General features: G+C 41.4%; 1 protein-coding gene across 1 annotated transcript in view; it reads left to right on the top strand.

Annotated features, from left to right (window-relative positions):
- The window catches only part of LOC124551373 (acid phosphatase type 7-like), a 196,936-nt gene that overhangs the window by 136,093 nt on the left and 40,554 nt on the right, over nucleotides 1–20,289 (top strand). The window contains exons 6-7 of the mRNA XM_047126413.1: nucleotides 4,741–4,918; nucleotides 13,842–13,984. Coding sequence (XP_046982369.1) covers nucleotides 4,741–4,918; nucleotides 13,842–13,984 — 321 coding nt within the window. The remainder of the gene's footprint in view (nucleotides 1–4,740; nucleotides 4,919–13,841; nucleotides 13,985–20,289) is intronic.

The following is a 20,289-nucleotide window of genomic DNA, read 5'->3' as shown; positions in this document are numbered from 1 at the left end:
GAGCCAACTCACAGAAATTGTTCGCAATATAAACAACTCATAGTAAATGTTTAAGTGGTCCCTCTTTCTGCCTTTACAGCAAGTGGTTGAGATCATGGATACTAGTACCCATTCAAAGATCAGCAGTTGGTGCTAAATGGTTTTGGACGTTTCCATGGGATATTATTAAAATATCGCTGCAGTTGTGTGACTTAATTCTTGCAGGCATCCGCATAGATAAAGCATTGAACAATACAGTAATGCAGTCCAAACCATGTGCTTCTGTACGTTAGTCATGGTACACAGTGCCCAGTGCATCTTCATAATGCAACAAATTTTTTTGAGTCACTTAAGCAGTATTTGGACTTGTTGATGCAAGGAAGGATGTTTCATCTAAATAGGCATTGTAACACCCCCCCCCCCCCCCCCCCCACCCCGGTCCCCCTTTTCCCCACCACACAAATCTCGTCCAACTTCAGTGACAAATCACGCAAGCCACTAATCCTCTGACCACACCAAGAACCAGCTGCAGAGCCTCTGCTCACCGCCTCACCAGTTATCCAATAACATTGAGGACTGGAACAATCGTACGCCTCACTGTGGTGGACAACTTGCCATTGTGCCTGGAAATGAGGAATGTCCCACGCACAATACTTCCCATCCCACACAGTGACATTTTGCTGCCTTCCAAATGTGCATAATATTCTAGTCCACCGTTACGCCACACCTACATCAGACTGCTTGGCAAATGGGTCAAGAAGATGAATGTGCGAGACCTATCACTGATACACTCGCCCAGCACATCCTACTCCGTACTGTCAGTCTTTCTTATACCATTGTATCTGTGACCAACAGCAGATTTGATCACCCTGTAACAGAAAATGCTGCTCATTGGCTGCTTTCCAGTCCGTGTCATCTGGATCCTACCCCCAACTCCAGCTTCTTTGAATAATAGACTGGAGTTGTCCTCACAATACAATCAATCTCGTAATCCTTCTGGCCTCGGTCTGTGCTAGCCCGAGCATGACCCATTCCCCATGCCCCTAACTGCACTGATACTCTCTCGCATCCTCTCCTCTGCAGTCTCTCTGTTCCTCTCCTCCTTCCGGTTCATTCCTCCATGTCCACGTGCGCTGCACACAACACCCACTGCCCGTGGCCAGAATGAGCTCATTGGCGCCACTTTCTTAACCTGTATGCTTGCACCTCACCTTTCCACCTATCGGGCTGCCATCCTTAACATTCTGCTCCTTCTTTCTCCCTTCACCCACTCCACCCTGCACGACCCCTCACCCCTGACGAGTTCCAGTGCTGACACAATGTGGCCGTACTGGTTAAAGAGTTACGACCCTTGTATGTAGCATAAAAGTAGCTGTGGGGTGCACCAAGTTCGTATTCGGTGTTCAAAATTAGAAAACTCCACTGTTTAAAGATCATTAACCACTTTTTATCCAAACTGTGTTTTGTTTGCAGGTGAGTCTAATGTTTCTTAGGTGGAATATCTGCATAAATTATTCTGTCTTTGTCTAGGAAAAACTCGCTATTAAAGGTCTTCATAATATCTGTGCAGCTGATTATCTGTTGATATAGGAACCAGAGATACTGTATAGTAAAAGCACTGTGCAGCAACATGTGTTAATCTCCGTGTATCAATAAATTATTCTCAGTTGAATTTTTTAACAGATATGTTCTCTTCCTGATCTTTTTCCAGCTAATTATGTACAATATTTCTCACGGATAGATAACTTAAGCTTCTTTTGTTTCAGAAAATATTGAAATAATTTGTAAAAAATTCACTTTGTCACGATATATCAGTACCCGCAATAATTGAACTATTTCAGTTTGTCATATTTCCTTTTTCACTTTGCCGGCCAGTGTGGCCGAGTGGTTCTAGGCACTTCAGTCCAGAACTGCGCAACTGCTACGGTCACAGGTTCGAATCCTACCTCGGGCATGGATGTGTGTGATGTCCTTAGGTTAGTTAGGTTTAAGTAGTTCTAAGTCTAGGGGACTGATGACCTCAGATGTTAAGTCCCATAGTGCTCAGAGCCACGCCATTTTCACTTTAATTCTGAAAGATCAATAAGTACTGTTTGAGTTAATCTTCTGTAGACATAACACAAAATAGTTCCAAGAAAAACACCTTCAGTAAAATGCGCTACACAGCCATATTTTTGTGTGTTCATTGTTCAAATAAATTTATTGCATATCGCAACTTATCAAGTACTTGACAAATAATAAAACTTTACTCAACGTATATCTGAAAGCAGTTGTGGATTAACTGGAACTGAACTCGGAATGAATATTTACATTGCAATTTTCAGAGTCTGTTATTCTTTTTCAGTCGTTCAAACAGTAGTCACAGAAATACAATGTAGCGTTGGGCTGCTTCGTATGATAGACAGTCCTTGAGCTGGTGAATATTTTCCCATGCTCTCTGAAGAACAGCTGTCAGATCATACTCAGTCCCTGCATCACTCATGTGACAAACACAAAACAAACATTTTGTAGGTTTTTTATTACGTTGCTATTATTGCCATATTCGTAAAAGAGAGGCTTATTTTTTACTACTGTTTGTGAAGTTTTTCAATGTTTTAATCAGAGTCCTATTTCAGTAAGTCCTTACTTCAAAACAGTTTCACTGTGCTCTGTCTCAGATGATGATACCGATTGAGATGGCACAGTGATCAGCACACTGATCAGCACACTGGACTCACATTCGGGAAGATGGCAATTCAAATCCACATCTGGCCGCCCAGATGTAGGTTTTCTGTGATTTCCCTGTATCACCCCAGGCACATGCTGGAATGGTTCATTTAGGAGGACATGGCCGATTTCCTTCCCAATCTTTGAAAACCATCAGAGCCTGTGTTCCACCTCTAATGACGGCGATGTCACTGAGATGTTAAACTCTTAACTTCCTCTCCGATGACCGTGACGTCGAGCGCCCCGTCGACCCGAGTCGTCATCGTCTGGTCTTCCTTCCTTCAGATGATATTGCTGACGCAAGTTGATTCCCACATCCTTGTGCCCAAAAACGGAGCGGTTTACCTCTGAAATTGATATATTTAAACTGATAAATAATAAACACTGCTGAGTGGGTAAAGAAAAAGAAATGAAAACAGCAGAAAAAAAGATGTTTATTTTCTTATCATCTGATGTCATCAGTTTCTCATTGCCATAGAAGCTAAGAGACGAAACCAAAATCCGCGGCATCGCCTCGTGCATAAAACAAGTGATTAGTCGGTTTGTCTAGGGCATACTCAGTAAAACAGTTGGAAGAATTAATCAGCTTGGTGACTTCTATCAGATACATCACACTATGTGTTCTATTAATTATGTCACATGATATGTTCTTTCAGTAACAACTCAGGAATAAAGCATTACCTAACATGTTCACATGATATACGTTAAATTCTTGGTATTGGGAACCTTTCTCCAAAGTTTGTCAAAGTATTTTTGGTACACACTGTATTTCTACTCACTTGTCCCATTGAGCAGGGATAGCTGATGGTGCACAGTCATGTAAGATTAAGAATGCAGTTTTAGTACCTATGCAGCTGTTACTGTTGTAAAGTTGTTGTATTTATATTTTTTGTTTCTGTGTATGCATGTGTGTGTTTTCAAATGCCCAAATGTGTAAGTAACTTAGAGTGTAGGAAAAAATCAATGTTATTTATGTTGTAGGACTGCATGCTTCCTCTGTTCACGAAGGGTACCAGGAAAGATCTGCAATTTCACTATGTTCGAACCAGCCACATTATTATGTGCTGTTGTGAGCTTGACAAAGCTTTGTACTTCCTCTAGCAAAGACCTCCAACTACTTCTGTCAGTTGTGCTATAGCTGTCAGTTTTATTAACAAGAAGAGTTGCTGCACTATAAGAAGCAAGAGGGCTTGCCAGTGTATTGGTGCTTTTAGAAAATGTCTCCAGTGCTACGAAAAATATCTGTGTGTGTCACTCCACCACAGTCATTAAGTTCAGCTGCTTTGAATGTTAAGCTCCAGGACAGTGCCTACATTGGTCACTGAACACGATATTATTGCAGCAGGAAAGTTATTTGAAAGAGACGGTTGGGTTTAATACAGAGCATTCAGAAAGTAATGCAGCCTTGTGGAAAAAACACTAAATAACAAAAGTTATAGAGAGTGGCCAATATTAAGTGATTCACATAACTGCATAGGACATTCCATGTTCTTACACAAATTGTAACTTTAATGTCGCAACTGCAACACGACATCGCTCACACTCTTTCTGCATTCATTAATTCTGTGAGAAACGTAAAAGTGTTTATGTTGTAGAGCTTGCCTAGTACCCTCTGTTTGCTTCAGCATTGAATTGGGATTTATTTAATATAACTGATGAATTATTATGTACATACATCAATAGTGTAAAAGAGAAAAGGCAAATGGTTTATTTGTTGAAATCGTAATATTATTGCAAATGTTTTGAAATAGGAATTTCTTTGGTGCAAGAACTTAGATTAATCTAAGTCATCTTTGAATAGTGTTACTATTCATTATTATATTCAGTGAAATTAACAGAAGAGGGGGGGGGGGGGGGGGGGGGAGAGGAGGAGGAGGGAGGAGAGACTCGTGTATTTTTTACTTGTATGTGAAGACCTTTGAATTCTATACTGAAAGCAATTGTAAACATTTCACAGTCTGATTATAATTTCAAGAATCAGGTGTATTGTTAGAACCTCTGTTTTCATGCAGTTTCCATATACAACTTTTGTGCATATTTTTGTACTTGTTCCAGAAACTTCAGTGAATACAGGGCACGTTTCTCAATGCCTGGACCATATGAAAGTCTAATGCACAGTTTTGATATGGGTATGGTGCATTTTATTGCTTTGTCAACAGAATTTTATTATTTCTTGGAATATGGTATAAAACTTCCAGTTATGCAATTTGAATGGCTTGTTGAAGATCTGAAGGTAAGATGATTTCTGACAAATTGGTATAGATAGGTATCAAACTGCCACATACAGTGACTATAATAACTGTAATTGAAATGAATAGGGGTAAAAACGAATTTCAGTGTTGCGTAAACAAACATTTATTGTTTTCTGCTGTATACATGTTGATGAAAATTTACTGAGATAATGAAATCTATTTTCCATAGATACAATAAATTGTTCTAAAAAGTTGCAATTTAATACAAGCAGTTCGTGATTCATGTAATCATTTATTCAATCACGGTGTTTCAGTATAGGATTTATGGAACGTGGTGAATGACTCTATTTTATTTCAAGCCTTAGTGTCACTTCTCCCTGTCAGTGCCATGTGACAGAAGGTGTTTGCAGTGACTAATGAAAGTTTAGGCCAGGAGGGTTATGAGAACGTAAGATGAATTGCAGGGAAAGTTCCCATCTGCGCAGTTCGGAAAAGCTGGTATTACTGGGAAGGATCCATATGGCACAGGCTGTAAAGCAGTCTGAAATGAAGGATATCATGTTTGGCAGCGCGTTCAGCAACAGAGTGGTCCACTTGTTTCGTTGTTGTTGGCCATTCATGCGGACAGACAGCTAGTTTGTTGTTGTGCCCACATAGAAAGGAGCACAGTGGTTACAGCTTCGCGTGTAGACCACATGACTGGTTTCACATGTAGCCCTGCCTTTGCTGGGATAGGTGATGTTAGTGACCAGGTGGTGGTGGTGGTGGTGGTGGTGGTGGTGGTGGGAGGATGTATGGGACAGGTCTTGCATCTAGGTTTCTCATTTCAGGGCATGATGAGAGGTAATTGAAACCCTGGCAGAGAACGTAATTCAGTTGCTCTGGTCCTGGGTGGTCCTGAGTTAGAGAGGGGAAAGCTCCTCTGTGTCCAGACAGTGGGACTTGGGGAGGTGGTGGGAGATGGGAAAGATAGGCGCGGGAGATTTGTTTTTGTACAAGGATGGGACGTTAATTACGGTCAGTGAATGCTTCAATGAGACCCTCGGTATATTTTGAGAGGGACTGCTCCTCACTGCAGATGCGACAACCACAGGTGACTCGGCAGTATGGAAGGGACTTCTTGGTGTGGAACAGGTGGCAGCTGTCGAAGTGGAGGTATTGCTGGTGGTTAGTAGGTTTGATATGGATGGAGGTACTGATGTAGCCATCTCTGAGGTGAAGGTCAACATCTAGGAAGGAGGCTTGTTGGGTTGAGTAGGACCAGGTAAAGCAAATGGGGAGGGAGAAGTTGTTGAGGTTCTAGAGGAATGTGGGTAGTGTGTCCTCACCTTTGATCCAGATAGCAAAGAGGTCATCAATGAATCTGAACCAGGTGAGGAGTTTAGGTTTCTGGGTTTTTAGGAAGGACTCCTCAACTGTCCCCATGAAAAGGTTAGCAGAAGATGATGCCATTGCGGGTTTGTTTGTAGGTAACGCCTTCAAAGGAGAAGTAATTGTGTGTGAGGGTATAGTTGGTCATGGCGACTAGGAAGGAGGTAGTCGTGTTGGAATCCATCAAGCATTAGGAAAGGTAGTGTTCAATAGCGGTAAGGCCATGGGCATTAAGAATGGTAGTGTTCAGTAGTGACGAGCAGGGCACCGTGTACTTCAGGGACAGGGAACGTGGAGAGTCGGTGGAGGAAGTTGTTGGTATATTTTGTGTAGGAGGGTGGGTACTGGGTAACAGGTTGATGGTGTTGGTCTATGAGAGCAGAGATTCTCTCAGTGGGGCACAGTAACCGGCCACTATGGGGCATCTTGGGTGGGTGGGTTTAAGGGCTTTAGGAAGCATGTAGAAGGTAGGAGTGCAGGAATTGGTATGGGTGAGTAGAGAGGTAGACTCCGGGGAGAGGTTCTGGGATGGGCCTAAGGATTTGAGTAGTGACAGGAGATCCTGTTGGATCACTGGAATGGGGTCACTGTGGCGAGGTTTGTAGGTGGAAGTATTTGATAGCTGGCAGAGTCCTTCCGCCTGGCAATCCTTCTGATTCATAACAACAGTGGTGAAGCCTTTGTCTGCAGGTAGGATTATAAGATCGGGACCAGTTTTTAGATGGCAGATTGCAGATCTTTCTGTAGATGTAAGGTTGGTTTGCATGTTGAGGGATTTGGGGAGTGATGGTGAGGCAAGGTTAGAGGTTAAGAAATTCTGGAAAATTAACAGGGAGTGATTTTGGGACAGTGGGGGTGGATCATGGTTGGGTGGAAGAGTGAAATGAGGTAGTCAAGGTCTTTGGTTGAGTCTGATTGGCAGAGTTAGTGGTAAAAAGTGTTCACACTGTAGAGACCGAGATAAGGTTTTTAACAAGTCCAGCATGATTGAATTCGTGAGCGGGGGAAAAAGGTGAGTCGTTTGGAAAGGACTTGTATTTCTGTGGGGCTGAGGATTCTTGAGGAAAGGTTCACGACTGTGTTGTGGGTCTCTTTAAGGTTCTGGATTCTGTGTGGTGGTGGGAGTGAGTTTTGGAGGGTGGGGTATGTGTAGTAGGTCTGCGAGACAGGGTTGGTCAGCTATGAGGGGGTGTGGGGAGGTTTGGAGCTTGTTGTGGAGGTGGTGGACAGTGGTCCTCAAAGGCAGGAGTAGTAAGTGAAGGATGAAGAGCTTTTTGTGGTGACATTGTGCATGTTGCTAAAGTTACTGCAGGGCAAGAGTTTAAATGTGTGTTATGTGTTCCAGGAATTTGGTATTGTGCAGTAGGAGAATTATGCGGATGGTGAGAATGTACTGCAAGGAGGTTTGGGCTTGGTTGATGTGGTGAAGGATAAGGATTGGCGGAATCTGAACAGGTGGAGATCATTTTGGTAGTAAGGCCGTTAGGGGGATTCCGTGAGCCAGACAGTGATGCAGGAACAGTATGTCGGACTGGGATCTGGCTAGGGATAAGTCAACTTTTCTGATTGACCCAAATGGAAGGTGCAGGGATCCATGGTGGTGGAAAAATGAGAAAAATTACTTAAATAATACAGAATTGTGTCCGAAAAATTTCACAAAAATACAACCAAATACCTATGAAAATTCATGAAAATGAAGAAATGGATGCAAAAGGGGGAAACAAGATGAAAGACGAAAGTTTACTAAAACTGGCGAGAAGTGACAAGTCACAAAGATCAAAGTAAAGAATAACTAATAAAAATATATATGTTACTGTGGGTATCAAGTTTCAGGGTGGATAAATGAGAAGGGGGGCGGCAGATGTGACTGGAACTGGTGGTGGGTGTGAACTGGGATAGGATAGAGAAAGTGTGTGGGTGAGGAGGGGTTCGTAGGATGAGATAAAAGATCGTGTGGCACCAGAAAAGTGCGGGAGTTAACTCACAAAAATACGGGAAATGGTGCACCCCTTTAATAGACCTACATGAAAGACCTGTCCCATACATCCTCCCAACACCACTTACTACTGTCTGGTCACTAACATCACTTATCCCATCAAAGGCAGGGCTACCTGTGAAACCAGTCATGTGGGCTAGAAGCTAAGCTGCAACCACTGTGCTGCATTCTATGTAGACATGACAACCAACAAGCTGTCTGTCCATATGAATGGCCACAGACAAACTGTGACCAAAACACAAGTGGACCACACAGTTGCTGAACATGCTGCCAAAAATGATATCCCTCATCTCAATGACTGTATCACAGCCTATGCTATATGGATCCTTCCTGCCACCACCACCTTTCCTGAATTGTGCAGATGGGAACTTTACATGCAATACATCCTATGTTCCCGTAACCCTCATGGCTTCAACCTTTATTACTCACTGCCCTCACCCATCTAGCCCTTTCCCTGTTCCCATTCCAGTCATTCCACCACCAAACTCAGTATTTTTATTTCTCTCCTTTTCTGCTACTTCCCCTCGCCCCTCTCCACCTCACCCCTGCCCTCCGTCTAAGCTGCAGCACTTCACTGTCCTCCACCCCCACCATACTATCCCCACCCTCCTCCTTAGCCCCACCCTCCTCCTTAGCCCCACCCTCCTCCTTAGCCCCACCCAGTCCCACCCTCCTCCTTAGCCCCACCCTCCTCCTTAGCCCCACCCAGTCCCACTCCCATCAGGCACTGGTACTGCTGCTGCTCACAGTGTGGTTTCAGTTGCCTGAGTCTGTGGTCATGTGTGTGAGTTGTATTTGTGTGAGTGTGTGCGTATGTGCGTCTATTGTTGACGAAGGCCTTAATGGCCAGAAGCTATGATTGTGAGTGTCTTTTTGTTGTTCCTACCTGCGACCCAGCGGCAAACAGAGTTATCTGTCTGACCTGGGTGGCAGTTTCGGGGGAGGGGGGCCATATTCATATTCTTGAAGGAAAGAACCTTGTTTCACAAAGCGCCTAGTATCCAGCTCACGTTGGTCTATCGATTATTCATATGATTTTGAACACATCCATGTTGGTTTTATAACATTTTTGAACACCTTCTAAGTTTATTTCTGAGTGAATCATAGGTTGGTTTTTGAATGCGTACATAGTGTATGTGATGTTTGTCAGGGGAATTCTCCTTGTACTTAGAAATAAACTTTCCTGCAGACAAAAGGGGATGGGGCTATGCGAGCTGAGCGGAATGAAGCTGAACGGGTGACTGCCAATCGCTGTCTGATTACATGGTTGACTGGGTTTGTGAATGATTAGCGTTATTATATTTACTAGTGAAATCCATAGATTCAGACAACCAGAGTGGAAATAAACGAGAAAGATTACATATTATCTTCTCGGTGTACCCAAGAAAATGAAATTTTGACAGAAAATTTTTGGCCAGATCGCCACACTAGTGAGGGCCAGTTGTACAGTCCCAGGCTAGCAGCCCCTTAAGTTCTGTTCTGGAAGCAGCGCGGAAAATGTGTTCTATGAACATTTAACAGTGCCTGACTGGAGAATAATCGCGGGATAACAAAACCGAGGATTCTGACAGGATTAGTGAAGTTACTCAGCGAATAACTTTGAAAGTGGCAGGAATAGTTACAGAATTAGTGATAAGATTGTTTGTTAGAACGAGGAAGGAGAAGAAATGGGGACTTCACTCAAATTATGGAAGAATATCACGATTCCAAATTTATATAAAAATTTCATGCTAATACTTTTTGATCTCGTGCTTGTTGTAGGACTAACAGGTGTTTGATATTGGTACTTCGTGTATTATATTCTGTCATTTGTGTCAAAGCAGTCTCATTTATTTTCTGTGTGTTAAAATTGCTGCAATATTACGAAGGCCTATTTTGTTTTATCGAGCAGACAGTGACAAAATAGACATAATCAGACCGAGAAACCACACCAGTCTTGGGTGCTATTTGTGTTCAGTATTAGACGACATTTTGATTTTTCATGCAGCAAAACGTTTGACCAACGTTGATAAGGTAATAGATTCTTTCGCAGAAAGGAAAGCACGCTGTGTAAAGCTGTAGCAAGATTAGAGAGAGAAAAAATGATAGGAGCTAAGTATTGAAGAAATCTGTATGGTCTTGTTTGTCTCTTGTCTTAACTGGTTTCATGTATCCTACATTTAATTGTATGTCACACAAAACAGCAAGTTATTAGCTAATACACAACAAAGAGTGCAAATTTTCTGAAGAGTTCTTGTTCTTCCGATTACAAATAATCGTGTCCAATATTAATTGCGAGCTTATTATTAAAAAAAAAAGGGGGGGGGGGGGGGGGGGCGGCGGCAGGATGTCAAACTGGCCGTCTGGGAGCAGGAGAGGCACCACAGGGCATTTTAATTTCCACTATCCTGAATATAGTTTGATGACATCCATTACAAAATATACACATTTCAATTCCACAGAGAAAATTACAGTGACGTTCGATAGAAGAATGCTGTCTGAAGAGGCGTGGCACTCCACTTTGGCACACTTAAGCTCAAATAACATGTCTTACATTTCCTCGTACACACATTTTATCTATCAGATTCTTCAGAAAGGTGTGCTCTACAAAATGAACATATTTTTGAAAATTCAGTTTTTTAAATATTTTTGACCTATCGCAATCCCTCGTCGCAGGGGGGAGGGGGTGTTACCAAGTATTGCCGGTTTGCTAAAGAAATTTGGCTTTTATTAATCTTTTCCGCTGAGGCAGTCAATGTATTTGAAACTAAGTGTTTAATTCCACAGTATTGGCTATCGCTGCATTTCAAGTGCACGTTTTCATCTTCTAGCACGTATGGCATTATGCCATTATAAAGAACCAAACATGAGATAATACAGTACTGGTACTCCAAGAAAATTTACATCCCAAAAACCACACTGAAAAGCTTAATGTCAGGTCGAGGACTACTTCATTGGGAATCTGGACATATGAGTGTGCACTTAAAGTATTCACTTTAAATGTGCACATTTCAGTGTGGTTGATGAAGTTCTGATGCTCTTGGGGTATCCTTTGATGTCTTGTTTCTTTTATAACGTAATGTAAGATATTTTAATGTTTTACAGTTACAAACATATGTGCCTCCTACGTCATCGTAGCTGCGCAAGCACGGTGGCGCCAGTCATCTGATGGTCTTTGGCAACTGCTGAAACAAACCTATTTCTAAGAGGTCACGGGAAAATATTGTGAATGGTGTTTTGAAAAGCAAAACAACTCTGATGACAAGCCATTTAGAAGAATTTTGAGTCTAGATCAGACATTTATCTCGTTATTAAAAATTTTACTGGCACATTTGTGTGATATATCCAGAAGTGTGACACGTGCTAAAAGATCAACATAATATGTGGAAGCTTAGCTCCTCTTGCAGCTTATTAACCTTAGCGACCAATATTATATGTGAAAGCTTTGCTTTTCTTGTAGTAACACTTTGTACCGGGTGATCAAAAAGTCAGTATAAATTTGAAAACTGAATAAATCATGGAATAATGTAGACAGAGAGGTACAAATTGACACGCATGCTTTGAATGACATGGGGTTTTATTAGAACCAAAAAATACAAAAGTTAAAAAAACGTCCGACAGATGGTGCTTCATCCGATCAGAATAGCAATAACTACCATAACAAAGTAAAGACGATGTTCTTTACAGGAAATGCTCAATATGTCCACCACCATTCCTCAACAATAGCTGTAGTCGAGGAATAATGTTGTGAACAGCACTGTAAAGCATGTCCGGAGTTAAGGTGAGGCATTGGTGTCGGATGTTGTCTTTCAGCATCCCTAGAGATGTTGGTCGATCATTATACACTTGCGACTTTAGGTAACCCCAAAGCCAATAATCGCACGAACTGAGGTCTAGGGACCTGGGAGGCCACGCATGACGAAAGTGGCGGCTGAGCACATGATCATCACCAAACGACGCGCGCAAGAGATCTTTCACATGTCAAGCAATATGGGGTGGATCACCATCCTGCATAAACATCATATGTTCCAGCAGGTGTTTATCAGCCAGGCTGGGGATGATGCAATTCTGTAACATATTGGCGTACCTCTCACCCGTCACGGTAGCAGTTACAAAACCAGAATCACGCATTTCCTCAAAGAAAAAAGGCCTGATAATGGTAGATGTGGTAAATCCAACCCATACCATGACTTTCTCATCGTGCAATGGAGTTTCCACGACAGTTCTAGGATTTTTGGTAGCCCAAATTGTGCAGTTGTGGGCATTGACAGACCCTTGGAGCGTGAAATGAGCTTCGTCGGTCCACAACACGTTACTCAACCAATTGTCATATTCCGCCATCTTTCAAAACACCCACACCGCAAATGCCCTTCGCTTCACTAAATCGCCGATGGATTTTGTACGGATAGCATCGGAGGGTACGCCTCGGTGCCAACCAAACAGTAGTGTATGGAATGCCGGTGCAACGTGCAATTGCACAAGCGCTGACTTCCTCGTGCATGACGAACCCGCTACAGTCTCCATTTCTTCCTGAACTGTCTCAGCACCATTACGCTTTGTGCTCAGTCGGCCACTATGGGGTCATCTAAACAACCCGTGGCTTCGAACTTCGAAATCATTCTCGCCACAGCTGCATTTGTCAACAGACCTTAACCCGTTCGAATCCCCTTCCTATGGCGATAGGATTGTAACGCTGAACTAGCACATTCCCTATTCTGATAATACAGCTTCACTAAAAGCGCCTTTTCAGTTAACGTCAACATGCTCCGACTGCTGGCGCATCTGATTCTCTCTCTCATTACAGCTCCTTTTATACACAATTGTCATGCGCGTTGTGCTGTCCAGCGCCATCTGTCAGACCTTTCGTGAACACTCTCTCTCTCTCTCTCTCTCTCTCTCTCTTTTCTTCCCCCCCTCCTCCTTATAAAACCCCATGTCATTCCAAGTATGTGTGTCAATTTTTACTCCTCTGTCTACATTATTCCGTGGTTTATTAAGTTTTCAAATTTATACTGACTTTTTGATCACCCGGTATATCAGTTTAAACCATTAACTTTGCTTGTTTGTGTGTTCGCGCTACGTAAGTGATGTTGCTAATTGGCTGACTACATCACTTGTCCTATGCTCTGAATATCGCTGTCATCGGCTGGCGAGATCACGTGATGTGTGCTAAGACGGCTTACAAAAGCGCATCACAATCTAGATTTCAATGCTTAGGAAAGTAACATGTGGTGTTTGATAGAATCAGAATTTATACTTTCGTAATACGAAAATATGCAGGGTACATGTTGCGTCACGTCAAAGATCTTCCCAAAACGTGTTTCTTTCCCTGAGTTTCAGGAAATTCTATGCCCATGTATAAAACCATAACCATTCAAAGGATAAGTTTACAGTTCTGAGGGAAAATATACTGTCACTTAACATGGAAAAAGTGAGTTTTCACTTGGGAGAAAGTTAATTTTTAGTCAGGAACTCCAGTAAAAGTCCGGGATTTCTCCCCCCCCCCCCCCCCCCTCCCCCCTTCCCCCGTTGTCCGCTTATGTACCCTGACATCATTTCTGTATATTATTCTTTCTGTTATTGGTGTTACAGTGTTGTTGTTTGGATCTTCTGCACAGAAAGCAACTACTGCAGAGGCAAGAGCTGCGAGACCATGGATTGTGGCATTTGGACACCGTCCCATGTACTGTTCTAATGGTGGCCCTGCAGACTGCAATCACTACAGTTCCCGAGTGCGCACCGGAATTCCATTCTTGGGACTGTGAGTTGTGTTCTGTTTTGTAGATGTAGTAGTTTGATGTGAATGGTAGGACGACTCTTATTGAAAAGTCTGACATTCAGTTTTGTCTGATTCTGTGCTCTTTAACAGTCAGAGAAAAGTCACAACCACTCGACTGACTTCGGATCGCCTGCTTTTGATTGAAAGCTGTTGTTTCCATTTCATTCCATTCCATGCCAGGTGGTCTCGAGGTTCCCACATGAGCATCACAGAATTTGATAAAATTTTGTGTAAACATTTGCACATGTTCCCAGTAAACAATAATAAGGTTTCATGAACACTAATAAAATACGAGGGTTGGAACTTGCATAGTCGCAACTATTTATTCACGACCAATACAAAAGAGTTACATGTTTGCATCTGTTACTGTCCTTCAAAGTAATCACCAGCATTGTGTAGAACCCATTGTCAGTTATGTGGAAGGCGTAGTATACCGTTAGCAGAGCATGTTCTGTTGATGGTGCGAATGGAGCGGTCTAAAGTTAAGGTGATTCTCATGTACGACTGTTGTCCTAACGCATTACCTTCCTCAATGGCAGACTGTCAGTGCACAGTATTACTGTTCGTTTTTTGGAGCATCACCTGCGACCATCTTTGCAAAAGAAGCAGCGGCACTTTCTGCGCAACCCACCCATCATTTTGCACGACAATGCTCAAGTGCATACAGCGCAAGCTGTGGCTGCTCTGTTCAGTCAATGGGACTGGGAAGTACTGTACCATCCACCAAACTCCCCGGACTTAAGTCCTTGTGACTTTTATTTGATTCCAAAGATGAAGGAACCACTTTGTGGCGTTTGCTTCAGAACTGTTCCAGAGATTTGACAGGCAGTAGATTGCTCCATTTGCACCATCAACAGAACAAGCTCTGCTAAAGGTATACTATGCCTTCCACATTGTTGGGCAACAGGTTCTACACAACGCTGGTGACTACTTTGAAGGACAGTAACGGGTGCAAACATGTAACTCTTTTGTATTAGTTGTGAATAAATGGTTGTCACTGTGTAATTTCCAACCCTCGTATTTCTGGAGATGCTCTTTTGTTTGACCACATAGTGCAGCTATCAACAGTGCACCCACACGTTTTCGAGTATTTGAGATATAATATCCCCTGCAATATTTTCTCAAAAGAAACGAAACTAAGTCATCTTGTAGTCGTACAACTTTTTACACCCTCTTAAGCAAAATAATAATAATAATAATAATAACACGATCACAATGCCACAAATATAGAATACATCACATACATTCAGCAACAGAAAGATTCACATTAAGCAGAAAGGAAGGAGGAAGGGGATTTATCGACATAAAAAACCTACATTATGGACAGGTAGACAATTTAAGAAAAATCTTTCTAGAACGAGCAGAAACTAGCAAAATACACAAGGCAATCACTCATATAAATACATCGGCTACACCACTGCAATTTCGTAACCACTTCTACAACCCTTTAGATCACATAACATCAACAGACATGAAGAAAGTAAATTGGAAAAAGAAAACACTATATGGCAAGCACCCGTATCATCTAACACAGCCACACATCGATCAAGACGCATCCAACACATGGCTAAGAAAAGGCAATATATACAGTGAGACAGAAGGATTCATGATTGCAATACAGGATCAAACAATAAACACCAGGTATTACAGCAAGCATATTATTAAAGATCCCAATACCACAACGGATAAATGCAGACTTTGTAAACAACAAATAGAAACAGTAGATCACATCACAAGCGGATGTACAATACTAGCAAATACAGAATACCCCAGAAGACATGACAATGTCGCAAAAATAATACATCAACAGCTTGCCTTACAACATAAACTTTTAAAACAACACGTTCCTACATACAAGTATACACCACAAAATGTACTGGAGAATGATGAATACAAATTATACTGGAACAGAACCATTATAACAGATAAAACAACGCCACATAACAAACCTGACATCATACTCACCAATAAAAAGAAGAAATTAACACAACTAATCGAAATATCTATACCCAATACAACAAATATACAAAAGAAAACAGGAGAAAAAATTGAAAAATACATCCAACTGGCTGAGGAAGTCAAAGACATGTGGCATCAGGATAAAGTTGACATCATACCAGTTATACTATCAACTACAGGAGTCATACCACACAATATCCACCAGTACATAAATGCAATACAGCTACATCCAAACATATATATACAGCTACAGAAATCCGTAATTATTGATACATGTTCAATTACCCGAAAGTTCCTAAATGCAATATAACACATACCGTACACAGGAAGTGACGCTTGATCAAGGTCCGTGTCACTCCATTTTTAACCGGACTTAACGTCTGAGAAAGTGAAGGAAATAATAATAAAATATTTCATGAGCAATTTTCATGCAGATAATTTGAAGAAAAGCCAATTAATAAGCACTTGAAAAAAAAATTGTGAAGTTTAGCTGTTTATACCTCCAGAAGTCATCAGAGGATAAATCTGAAACTTTGCACTTAATAACTTACCAATATGAGGTCGTAGAATTTCATCCTCTTATTGACTTCCAGTAGTTTACAGATTGAGGGCAAACTTAAAGGTTTCTCGAAAAACATCAAAAACAGCAATTTTTGGCCCACTTAGAAAAAAATCTTCTGCAAACTCTTTTAATCTGTGTTCAAATCTGGTATCTTTTTCCTAAGTCTTTCTAGTGAAAAATGTTTAAAAAAGTTTGCGGAAGACTTTTTATTCCTCTAATATTTAGAAAAATTGTAACTTTCCCTCATTTTGTAAGCTATATGAGCATGAAATTTTATGTTCTACAACTTTGTATTGGTACGTTATTAAGGGCAAAGTTTCAGGTTTAAGAAACTAAATTTCACATTTTTTTCGAGCGGCACTTTCCCCCCCCCCCCCCCCCAAATTTGCTTAATGCAATTTTGGAACGTGCAAATGTTCACACACACAATTTCAGTGAAATCTGTGATGCCCATGTGGGAACCTTTTCTGAAATTAGACAATTTGGAGTGGAATGGAATGGCCATTTACCCAACATTTTCACATATTAATAGCTGGTTGTGATGTAAAATATCAGTTGTTATACTTATATTTACTTTGTTGGCATCATGCAATTAAAATTTTTGTTTCTGTTTTCGTTTCTAGAAATTGTGCTTTATATTGCCACCATTTATCGAAATTCAGGGCCATCTTTTATCCTCAGTCAAGTTATAGGTTTTGTGAGATGCAGCTTCCACGAGCTAATTCCACCACACCTGATACGTTAGCTAACGTACTGGTGCACTTGTTCCTTTATTGCTTTTAAAAAATGACCCTCAGAAAATAATTAAGCTACCTCATGATACCATCATGTATCAATAAAGACGTCTAGTTTCTAATACAAGCCACCCTTGTATCAACCCAGACCATAAAAATACTATTAATACAAGAATGAAAAATGCTCTTATCATAACACACACAAAAGGCGATGGTGTCCTGGACAAAGTTTTGATTTATCTGGCAGCTTCAGACACATTTAAATGAAAACATATTGACATATTCACACTTTTTTTACTTGTTAGAATTAGTACCCATGATACACAATGTATTGTGCCAGGTAGAGTAACACGATACATGATGTTACCCCCCACCCCCGGAATAACTTGTTTCAGCTAATAGATGTATGCCCTTTAGCTTCATGATACTGTATTTTTTCAATGGGTTTCAAATTATGTAGCTCGTATTGTGGCAATGGATAAATATTCCATAAAACACTAGGACCATCATTAATTGCTCATATTTGTCTATCTTCTTACAAAACTTTGATCTATTTGCACATGTTTGAAACATATAAGTGGCATCTGAACAAAAAACTCGTTTCAAAAAATGTGTTTTTTGCACATAAAATTTTGCTAGATTTTTGGAAGCAAGTTTTCAGTTTTATTTGAAAATATTGAAACCATTTCTGCGCATTCAGTTCACGTAAGAATGATTTTTATACTAATTTAAACCATCATATCATATCAACAGATAAAAATTATTGGGCAAAAAATTTAATTTAGATTTTATCAATTTATCTACCTTAGTGCAAAGTTTGAACTCGTTCATACAAGTTTAAAGTGTAGAAGGGATGGGCTTCAAAAGCTTCCTGCACGTATTTACATGTAAAATCCGAATGGTGCTCGTACAAATGGTGCCATTAGTTGAGCATTAATTTCAGCCCATTTAACATCTTTAGCAAAAGGAGTTAACCAATTCTGACCATTTGCCAACTCCAGTTCATTATTCGAGCATTATTCAATATACTGCAACATGGCTACAATGAAACACATGCTTGAATAGCTATACAAATGGTCACTGGTCCAGGTTAGACAAAAAAATTTTTACTCTGTGTTAAGATCCCCTCCCCTCACCCCCCCCCCCCCCCCCCCCCCAAACTACAATTCTACTCGCAGCCTTCTCAAACATATTTATTGCAGTGCTGTAACAATAAATAATCGTAAAGTAAAGGTAACTATTTGCCAGATATGTTGAGGCGCTGATTCATCAACAGGCATGCAAACAAGATTGATTATGTTGCTAACTTTTGAATAAATCCTCCTTTGAAGATAGCAGAATACATAAACACTATCTGATCAAAAGTGTATGGACAACCCTACGTAATGTGAAATTGACTACTAGATGTCATAAGTGGACCCACCAGTATAAGAGAAGGCAGAGAATATTGTGTTGTCAGCACAGAAGCAGTAACAGCGAATTGGGTCAGCCTGGAGAGTTAGGGATTTCAAACCTGGGCTAGTCATTGGATGTCACAAAAGTAACACGTCCATCCGGGACATTTCAACCCTTCCAAAGTAGCCAAAGCCAACTGTTGCTGATGTGAACGTGATGTGGAAATGTAAACGAACAACCACTGCCAAACCGACACCAGGCAGGCCTCGTGTACTGGCTGACAGGGACTGTTGAGCATTGGGAGTTACTGGTAAAAATGTTGCATGAAATCAGTGGAAAAAATGACTCCCATGTTCCAAAGTGTCACCAGTAGCCCAGCTGACGCAGTGGTTGTGCATAGGGAATTAAAAAAAATGGTGTAAAATGGTCAAGCAGCTCCTGATGAAGTCATACATTTCTATAGTCGCTCTCTCGCTCTCTCGCTCTCTCGCTCTCTCGCTCTCTCGCTCTCTCGCTCTCTCGGTCGCTCGCTCTCTCGGTCGCTCGCTCTCTCGCTCTCTCGCTCTCTCGCTCTCTCGCTCTCTCGCTCTCTCGGTCGCTCGCTCGGCTCGCTCGCTCTCTCGCTCTCTAAGAAAACGCTAAATGCAGAAAGATATGAACAAACTTTTGTTATGTCAGCTACTGTGGAAGTCAGCACGGACAGGTGGCATTGAATTAGCCTTCCTGGAGGTGTGGTACTGCCCCCTCTTTCCACTGGGATGCGAGTCATCACCTCCTTGGTGCCATTTCACAGCACTGCACTTGTTGTGCAGTCATTGCCTTAGGACTGCACACTTTTACAGCATTGTGTGCTGTGTACAGTAAAGGAACAGTATGGAGTGATTGTATCAAATAATGGAAACTTCAGGTAGGAATATCTGCCGTGTAGGAAAAGATAGTTTGTTACCTACCATAAAGGAGATACATTAAGTTGCAGACAGGCACAATTTAGACAATTGCATAAAGCTTTAAGCCACAGCCTTCATCAGGAAAAGAGAAAAACACACACACACACACACACACACACACACACACACACACACACACCATTCATGTACACAAGCAAGCAAACCTTGCATGACTGGCAGCTCCAGCATCTCTGGCCAAAATGCCGAATGACAATGCATCTTGTCATAAAGTAGCATCTCTGATCTTGTCATAAAGCAGCATCTCTGATCATTAATTTGTGGACAGTAACATACCTTAATGGAGTAATCTACCCAGAGTCTTGACCTGAACCCAATTTAAAACCTCTGGGATGGCTGAAGATATTGATCTCGCTCTAGACCCGAACATCACTGCCTTCTCTGGTTTCGGCTGTCGAGGAAGAATGTGCTCGCATTCTGCCACAGACATTCAGACATATCATTGAAAGTGTCGCCAGCAGAGTTGACGCTGCCATAAATGCAGAAGGTGGACACACTCCATATTACAGGGTGTATATGGCCCAGGAAACTCAGGAAAAAGTGGGAATTTTTCGTCTGAGAAACAACCTGATTGTTTTTAGAATTCCAGTAATTTTTCGTAGTTTTAGTTTTCAGTTAAATTTTGGTAATTTTGACTGGTAAGCCAGTGCTAGTTTTCTTGTGAGACCTTGT

The sequence above is a fragment of the Schistocerca americana genome, chromosome 9 (genome assembly GCF_021461395.2).
Source record: "Schistocerca americana isolate TAMUIC-IGC-003095 chromosome 9, iqSchAmer2.1, whole genome shotgun sequence".
In the NCBI taxonomy this organism is placed as follows: Eukaryota; Metazoa; Arthropoda; class Insecta; order Orthoptera; family Acrididae; genus Schistocerca; species Schistocerca americana.
This window is presented reverse-complemented; position numbering and strand designations above follow the sequence as displayed.